This window comes from Pteropus medius, unplaced genomic scaffold (genome assembly GCF_902729225.1).
Source record: "Pteropus medius unplaced genomic scaffold, Ma_sr-lr_union100, whole genome shotgun sequence".
In the NCBI taxonomy this organism is placed as follows: Eukaryota; Metazoa; Chordata; class Mammalia; order Chiroptera; family Pteropodidae; genus Pteropus; species Pteropus medius.
In genome coordinates, this window is record NW_024354504.1 from 1,259,198 (window position 1) to 1,268,464 (window position 9,267).

Genomic DNA, 9,267 nt, shown 5'->3' on the forward strand with positions numbered 1-9,267 from the left:
TGGCCCCCAGACCATGCTGTTTCTCTGCACCAGGCGGCTGCCACGCGAACCTCGTGGGTTTCACCTTATTTAGACCGAGCGACACCCGAGCCTGCAGTGACGAAGCTCAGGCACACCTGCGTCCCCGGCCCGCCCCGCCCCCACGTAGCCGGCGCCCCACACGCGAGAGCATGGCCGGGCCTGCATGGCCTTCACTGTCTCCCCAGAAGCAGGGCATGAGGGATGGCCTTCCCCTGCACACGGGGGCGACTGCAACCGGGGTGCAGTGCCGGAGCTGACGGGCTCAGGGCTCGGCCCCGCACCTAAATGAAGTCGGTGACAAAGGGACAGCAGTGACGGCTGCAGTGTCCTCATGGGGGGCCCACTGTCCCCGAGAAGAGGCCAAACAGGCAGTGCAGCGTTCTGTGGCCCCCGAGGCCCCGAGGCCCCCAGGCCATGGCCCTCTCCCACACAGACAGGTCCTGGGAAGCTAAGGAGGGCTGCGGGCAGGACGTCTGCTCATTACGCAGACACTGGGCTGGGCCCAGCTGGGGGGCGCATTAGCTGGGCCGGGAGCAGCGACGCTGGAGCAGCAGGTTCCCACCTCTCAGAGTGCAGCCCGGGATGAGGCCCCTTCGGCCCAGCGTGACAACCCCGAGGTGCAAAGAACCTGGGCTCAAACGCAGTGTCACTGTGTGACACTCCAGCCGTGAGCCCCTCCTGCGGCCCCCACGCGGACCCCCGGACGAGGCTGCCCATCCTCCTGACAAAGCCATGACGCCCTCACGCCCCCCTCAGCAGCCGCCCGGACGAGGAGCTTGGTGACCTGAAGGAGTTTATGGGGCAGGGGGGACACAGGCCAGGGTCGCGTTCAGCAAGGTTTTTCCGACAGATGGGAGCACGGATGGAGGTGAGAGCAGGGGTGACGGACGTGGGGGCGTCGGGGGACTGCGGGGACCTGGGCTCCCGAGGTGGGGGGTGAAGGAGGGGAAGAGCCACAGCGACCCCAGGTGTCTCCAGTGACACCCACCGAGGTCAGGAACGACAGGGGGCTCCTCAACGTGCCTGAGGGCCTGGGGGCGGCAGCGTCCAGAAGTGAGTGGACACCAGGCCTGCGCACGCGGCGCGAGGAGCTCAGGAGGGCCAGGCTACCGTCGCTGACCGGTCGTGCCGACAGGGTGCTAAGGGGAGCTCATCTGATCACATGCCATGTGCCGGGTGCCCGGACGACGGGGGTGAAAGGGAACCAGGTGTTTTCCCCAAGGAGACGAAACCGCCGTCCACACAGACACCTGCGCACGGGCGCTCAGGGCAGTGACACTCATCGTGGCCAGGGCCACCGGGGCGTCCTCCAGGAGGCGATGGGCAGGCCAGCGGCGGTGCATCCGGACAAAAGAATATTATTCAGCAATAAAAGAAAAACACCAATCTAAAAAGGTTACATCCTGTCGATGCCACCCGCCTGGCATTCTGGGAAGGAGAATCTACGGGAAAGGTAGCAGCATCGGTGGTTGTCAGGGTTTGGGGGGAGGGGGATGAATGGGGGAGCACAGAGGGTTTCAGAGCAGTGAATCGACTCTGTAGTGCAACAGGGGTGGACACGTGTTGTTACGCATGTGCCCAGCCCCACAGACGCCGCCGCCGAGGGGGTGCCGGGGTGGAAAGGATGGACTTCAGTCCGTAATGATGTATCGACACTGGCTCTTCAGTTGTAACAAGCTGTCACCACAGGAACAGGAATCCGGGGGAAATGGGAGGGGGCAGTACACACGACTCTCTCTTTTTTTCTGCTCAATTTTCTAGAAACAAAAAACTGCTTTAAACCTTTTTTAATATGACTAATACATTTGTTAAAGTTATCAATTAAAAAAACCAGATTTTTAAAAAGTTTATTAGTTTTAAAAATTGCCAGACATGCACACAAAAAAACTTGTAAAGAAAAGCGGGGGCGGCCTTGGCTCCTGTGCTGGGAGGGGGGCCCCACAGAGTACTTCGCAGGGGCGGGCTCGTTCCCCCTCTCGTCCTGTTGGTCCTGGGAGAGGCGGCCTCAGCGAGTCCTCCTCCTTCAGGGACAGGGCTCCTGGGGGCCACCCACCTGCTTGCTGGGGTCTGGAGATGGCAGGCTGGAGCGTGGCACCGTGCACTGTCCCTGCCATGCCGTGTGTACCTACAGGCCCCGCGTCATGCCCCCATGTCACACCCCTGTGCAGCCCTGCACACGTGCAGCCCGCTCCATGGCCAAGGGCGGGGCCTCACGAAGCCTCAGCAGCAGCAGATGCCACTCCTGAAGCCACGTCTGCTCCCTAAGCAGGGTGCCCGGGGCGGGGGCTGCGCTGTGTTTTTAGGGCCCCCAAGGAGAACAAGCCCAGCTTTCCCCAGAGGTGTGCATAAGGGCTGCGGGAAGCCTCAGCCTGCGGGACACGGAGCAGGCCGCCGTAGGCGGGTGTGGACAGCCGCTGCCAGCGCCTGCAGTGGTGCCCTCGCCCAGGCTCAGGCCGTGGGCTAGCCCTCGAGAGAGAGCCAGAGCCGCAGGTGGGTCTCAGGCGGCCGCCCCCTACGCCCATTCCCTGTGCAGGAAGAGTCTTGTCCACAACGAGCTCTACTGCTAAAACATGGACGTTTTTAACAGACGGAGCTGACGCCGTAAGACAACTGGCCACGTCCTGAGTCCGCAGGTGGAACGAGACCTCGCAGGGCTGGGTGCCAGAGGCAGGGTCACAGCCCACACCGGGTGCTCGCCGACAGCCGAAAGGCAGGGCTACGCGTCATCAGGACGCATGGCACACTGTCGCCTCGGCCGGCTGCTACAGCTTCGGCCAGTGCAGGGCAGAGTGACGCTGCAGCTCCGGTCCCAGAGCCCTGAGCCGCTACCGTGAGAACGACCAGCCGCGGGAGGGGCCGGAGAGGGCACTGCGGCTGACCCAACCCCGCGCGTGACCGCGAAGCCTCCAGGGACAGTGACACCGGCCCACGGTTCCAGCCCCACGCGCACAGCCCACCCGCCAGCAGAGGCGGATGCTGTGCACACAGCATGCCATCTGTCCCCATCCCTGCCCCAGAGGGTCCCCACGCCGAGGCGACCGGCTGCCGCCTGCCCCACTAGTGTAGTGCTTTGCTGCAAGCACCAGGTCGCGGCACACGGCCACCGCGAAGGAGGCAGCACTGCCCTCAGTTTACAGGGGCAGCGGCAAAGCTCAGAGACTCGGGGCTCGTGCGAACGCCGAGCTCACAAACCTCTCGCCTCAGCTCAAATCTGCCTTCTAAAGTAGCACGTGGCACATTCCCGGCAAGGCCCAGCCAGGCGCACAGGTGCCCCGCACCTTCCAGGAGGCTCTGTGCCCCGCCCCCTCCAGGAGCCCCTGTGCCCCAGCACCGCAGAGGCTGGGCTGCAGGCCCTCACGCAGGACGGGAGGGGGGCGAGCTCGCTAATTCCCTGCACCGCTTCTGTACTCTGGGTAACCGGCCTTCGACGCTTTTAACGACAGCTGATTATCCCAAGGCTCCTAGGTGTCCCAGTCATTTTGTGAATTAAGTGTCGCGCAGCCGCGCGTCCAGCCCCGTGTGAGGCCCTCCGTCCCACGGGCCCTGCGCTGACATCTCACGACAGCGAGCACGCGTCATGAGGCCCGAACCAGGGAGGCGGGACAGGCTGTCCCAACCGCCAGGGCAGCACACGGCCTGGCCCTGGGGAGACGCTGGGGATTCTCAGCGAAGGGAACGCCCCTCGGCGGGAGGAGCCAGGATGATTGGCCACTCCTGCTGGTCCACCACTGGCCGGGACAGGCATCCTGCATGATGCACCCCCGTGGAGGGCCACCAGCAGGGCTCCGGTGCCCCGCCTCTCCCTTCTGTCCCCAGTAACCCAGGGGCCCGTGCTGCTGCTGTGTGGCTTCCCGTGTCTGGACCACCCGCAGACAAATGCCCCACTGGCCTGTACTTGACTATAGGCCTCTTTCCCAGGAAGGAGCCGTGAACCACGAGCGGTCCCCGGATGTGGCCGAGCGACCAGCAGCAGCTTGTCCCCAGATGCCTTCTGGAGCGATGACACACTCGAGGCCAGGTCACCACGGATCCTTACGATGGCGGCGTCACCAGGGCTGGGCGCGTCGTGCCGTGTTGGAGTGGGGTGTTGGGTTCCTCTCCCCCACCTGCCTGGAGGGCCCCTCCTGGGAACCAGGAGTCTGTGACCAGCCCCCCGTCCTGCCCTGCACTGCGGGAGCGCACTGCTCCACTTGTAGGGGTGACAGTCACCTCCAATTTCCTCTTTTAATTTTGGCAAATGCCTGGGAGTTAGATGGGGGTGCAGTGACTTCATCTCCCAGACAAGGCCCCCGGGGGCCCCCTGAGAAACGCCAGCCTGGTGTAAAAGGCAGGTCCCACCCAGCCCGTCGCCGAGCCTGGACTAGAAGCTCTGGGCTCCACGCTTTTCGGTAACCGTGCTCAGACGTGCTCTTTCTGAGCCAAGAAGTGTGGCAGCTGGCACCCTCGGGCTTCGGTGCTCGGTCCTCCCTCCTCCCAATGCCCACCCCTCCAGGTGCTGTGCCCCCAGATTCATGTGTTGGGGCCTGACCCCCCAGGCGATGGTGTTCAGAGGCACGGCCTGGTGAGCGTGCCCCCCAGGATGGGACTAGCAGCCGACGGGAAGGGCCACCGACTCGGACTTGCAGCTCCGACTAAGGAATCGGTGTGCTGTTCATGCGGTAGAAGCCACTCTGCCTGTGGCACTTGTCACGGCAGCTGAGCTGACTAGGGCACAGGGTTCACGCTGGCCCCCTGGGTGTTGATGGGAACCCGGGGTCTCCGGGCCCTCCGCGTCCGGCTGCCCCCGGGCCTTCCCCCCCTGCAGTCCTGCTGGTGTCCCAAACTCGCTGTGCCCGAAACTAAACTCATGGCCGCCCTGCACCACAGGCGGCGGGGCCACACAGATCCCCCCGTCTCTGTCCCCATCCACTCGGTTACCCAGAAAACCCTGCTCCTTCACCTCTTAGGCTCAAGGCCTTGCTAGTGGCCTTTCCAAGGCGCGTCGTGCACCGTCCCTTCTCTGCGTCCCGCAGTCCTGGCTAAGTGCCTCCTGCCACATTGCCTTCCCTCCCTCTCTGGTTCACAAGTGGGGCAGCCAGACTGCAGGAGCTTCTGATCCAGAGGTGGTCAGGCCCCCAGAGCCCACGCGCGCCCCTCCCCCCACAGCCCACAGCGTGACCTCCCCCCCCAGAGCCCATGCGGCGCCTCATCCCCCACTGGCCCACCTGTCCTCACATGCCCAAACCCCACTCTGCCCCACAATCTCTCAGCCTTGAAAAGAAGAAATGAAACTCAGAATGCTCCTCAGGAATGACACACTAACACTCCAGGGACAGCAGTGGCTCCGGCCACCGGGAATGAGTCAGGTTGCAGCCTGAGGCTTGTCTGGGAAGAACCGACCTGAGCCCCAAGCGAGCCGGAAAGCAGCTCCTGTCCCTCACTCTCATTAGAGCAGGAAACCCGGGGTCCCAGAGGATGCCTGGCCCCTGCAGGGACCTCTGGCCAGTGCGGGCCCAGCGCCCACGGCAGACCCCGGGAGGGGCGACGGGCAAGAGCACTGGGCGACCTGGGAGCAGTGTGCCTGCCGGTGACGAGGAGCCGCGTCACCCATGCCACCAGTAACGCGAGGGGACCCAGCACAGGAGGGCTCCTGGGGACTGGGTGCTGAGGCTGACGGACACCTGGCCACTGACGGGCAGGGCTCCCAGCTGGGCCTGGCGCGAGCCGGTCAGACCCAGGATATGGGGCAGCTCCCACGAGCTGTGGCCGGAGGGGACAATGGGGAGGGTGCTCTGGCCCCTGCCCAGGTTGAGAGGATGAACAGGGACCCGGTGACGAGGCCATGTGGGGGCAGCCCCTGGAAGAATGAGCAGGAGCCCGTGCAGGGGGACGGCCTTGCGTATTTATTCCATTTTAGTCTCAAGAGAAAGGCAACTTAATATTATAGAAACAAAGTTGCTATTTTTAGATTTTTTTTCAAAGTTTTTTTAAGTGAAATCCCAACATCCTTAAGAGAAAGAGAGAGCGTGAGCAGTGACCGGCAGGTGACCGGCGGGCGGCCCCAGGACAGCGGACGGCGTCCCCAGTGCGGCTGGGGCGACCGGACTCAGGGTCGGCTGTGGCACCGGCAGATGTGCCGTCGTCATTTGCCGTCGCCCGCTCCAGAGGAAAGCCCGGCGGCCGCAGAGCACACCCTGTCTGGAACACGACCGCGCCGCGCCCAGACGGGCCAGCGCGGGTCACAGCAGGATGTGGTACTTCAGCGCCCGGGGGACCCTGTTGATGACCAGCCGCCCGTCGTAACTCAGGGAGGCGAACAGCCAGGGGTCGGCGGAGGACCACTCCACGGCGTACACGCTGTCCTCATGCTCCTCGTACGTGGCGATGACGCTGTCCTGCGGGGGCTCCTGGCTCCTGGAGGGCACCAGAGACGTGCGTGAGGCGGCGCGGCTCGGCCTCCTCGCCACGCCGCGGGAAGGCCAGGGGGCCCGAGCGGGGCCGACGGCGGCTGCCGCAGGGGCACAGGAAGCTGACCAAGGCCGCAGGGGCCACCTGGCAACAGGCCCTGGGACAGCCGCCAGGGGTGCCTCGGCTCGGGGCGCTGGCTGGGAGATGATCAGGGGAACCGAGAAACTGACGTAAAGAGTGACACCTGCCTGTGACACCTGAGCAGAAGGGACTGCCCAGCCCAGCCTCACTGCGGAGGAGCTGGACAGGCCACTGTCCCCGTCACCTCCCTCTGAACGAGACACAGCGGGACCAGGGGACGCTCGTGTGCTGACGCCCACGCGTGAGCGAGGGGACCTCAGGGCTGCGCAGGCTTCCCGTTCTGAGGGCCACACCCAGCCCGCCCCACACACGCACACAGTGCAGGGGACACGTATCGACCCGGCACACGCTGCTTCGGCACTTTTCTTCCTTTTCACAAACACACTGTGCTCGGTGTGCGCTGTGCTCCGGGGCCCCCGGATCCTTCGCGGGCAGAGGCTGCTGTGCCCTGACCCAGCGTGGTGCCCCGAACGCAGCCGAAACGCAGGGCCACGGCCCGGTTCCCATGAGGGGGCCCGCCGTGGTCGCCAGCTGCTGTCAGAAACACCGCGTGACGTCCTCTCAGGGGATTCTGATCAGAATTTAATAAGCCTGTGGACAGACCGCAGCAGCCAGGCTGCAGGACATCGTGGGGACACCAGGCGGTGTCATCGCTCCTGGCTGGACTGCCAGCCACAAGTGTTCCCTCCCTCCCAACGTGCCTCGAAGCCACTGTGTGGATGGCAAGATGCGCGAGAAGCCCACAGATGCCAGCCAAGGGGCCAACCAGCTTCCACCCACAGAGACGGGGCACGGATTCCTGCGTGGCCACGAGCAGAGGGGACATTGGGGCGCCTGGTCCAGCTGTGTGACAGTGACCGCTTGGCTGAACGCACGGCGAGTGTGCCCCGAGGCTGTGCTCCCACGCGGCTAAACAGAAAAGCAGCTGAGTCGAGAGACAGACACGCCGCAGGTCACTCTGTGGAAGACACCCCGAGTGCGGTGGCGTCCCCGGCAGCTCCCGGCCAGGCTCAGGCTGCGGGGAAAGAGCTCCCACGACCGACAGCAGGAAGATGCAGAGCCAATGGCTGCTGACCGTACGGCTCAAACGTCAACTCAAGCAAGACTGTTCCAGAATCCTCGCCTCGGGAGTCCGGGGACGTGACCTCTGGGGTCCTGTGTGCGCTGTGCTCACGCCCCCCGCAGACGAACCCACTCCAGAAGCAGGGGTCCGCTTGCACACCGCACGGCTGGCAAAGGCCTCCCCTCTCTCCCACGCAGAGAAGATGCAGCCCCGACAAGGGCCGGGCGCCCCACTGTGCACGAAGAGCAGCCTGACCTGCACACACCCCGAGCCCCCAGGCCCTGCACGTGTCTCAGGGCATGCACCCCGACGCGTGGTCAGCGCTGGGAAACAGCTCTGGAAGGTACACTGCAAGACGGCGCGTCTGTGAAGACGCCCATCGAGCACCACGCCTCGTGGAGTCTTGGGGACCCAGCCAGCGTCAGGGGCGGGAGGGTGGCCCACAGTCCCCGCCCTGCCCCGGCCCGAGAGGCCAAACAGCCTGCAACTCTGAATCACACGCTCGAAGCCACGACAGCGAAGAAGGACCCTGATGATGACGACTCTCAGCACCGTGACGCCCCGTGAGCGCTGGTTCCCATCATCGTCACCGTCGGCACTTACAGACAGGGACACAGAGTGTCCTTCGGTCCCCGCCAGACACGCCCTGGGGGCTGACACCGCACGCCCAGGGCCGCCAGGCCGGGGTGTCTGCAGGCCGGGGTGTCTGCAGGCCGGGGTGCCCGCAGGAAGGGAAGCGCCCGCAGCCCCGGCCCCGCTTACTTCTCCTCTGGACGGCGCTCCTCTTGGTCACTCAGGTCATCATCATCCACCAGGTGGCCGAAGGGCTCGGAGGAGATGGACACCATGTTGGAGAGGGTGACCCTGCTGTCGCTGCTGCCCGTGAGGACGAGCTGGTCGTGCGAGTGGTTGTAGCGGACGCTCCACACCCTGAGGGGCAGAGGACAGGGACGCGCCGCTGGGCTGGGCCCCGGGGACCGCCGGGCACCCGTTCCGAAGGCGCGCCGACCACGGTGGCATCCAGCACAGGACGGGCTGAGTGCATGCCCCTGCACCCCAACAGACAGGCCCAGGGGGGGCACAAGGCTCGGGGCAGAAAGGCTGCCTGCCCCACACTGCGCACAGGCTCCCTAAAACCCTGAAAATGTGGTCCAGAAACCACCCGTGACCCGGAGCCGAACCCCGGGCCCTGCCCAGGAGGAGCAGTGCGGGGGCAGGTGGGGGCCAGGTCGGGGTCGCCGGGCCTCTTCGCCCACACACGCCCGAGCCTGCAGGACTGAGTGCCCGCCACACCGGGCGGCTGCGGGCCCGAAGGACAGTGGACAGCGCCCAACAGCCCACACGTAGGGGCCAGGGGGACAGGCGTTTCTGCACGGCCAGCAGCAATTATGGCCACTCACCGAATCTGTTACAACTGGGCACAACCATCCGGATTTTTAAACTTGCTGATTTTAAATTTTCTGATATAGCTTTTGGTAATTCAAAGAACTCGGAGACTACAGTCGGCTCTCCTGGGACGTGCCCCCCGGACTAAGCGAGGGCTCCTGACATCAGCTTGGCTCGGATGCCTCTAGGCATTTCCTCTGCATGCACACATGCATATACAAGCATGCACACGCATACACACGCACAATCACGCACTCATGTATACACAT

General features: G+C 64.6%; 1 protein-coding gene across 1 annotated transcript in view; it reads right to left on the reverse strand.

The window, feature by feature from the left end:
• Positions 1-5,882: 5,882 nt before the first annotated feature.
• The window catches only part of EIPR1 (EARP complex and GARP complex interacting protein 1), an 83,212-nt gene continuing 79,827 nt past the window's right edge, over positions 5,883-9,267 (reverse strand). Inside the window, exons 6-8 of the mRNA XM_039855036.1 lie at positions 8,794-8,980; positions 8,375-8,742; positions 5,883-6,414 (exon numbers count right to left, since the gene is read on the reverse strand). Of these exons, the coding sequence (XP_039710970.1) occupies positions 6,240-6,414; positions 8,375-8,742; positions 8,794-8,980 (730 nt within the window). The 3' untranslated portion in view covers positions 5,883-6,239. The remainder of the gene's footprint in view (positions 6,415-8,374; positions 8,743-8,793; positions 8,981-9,267) is intronic.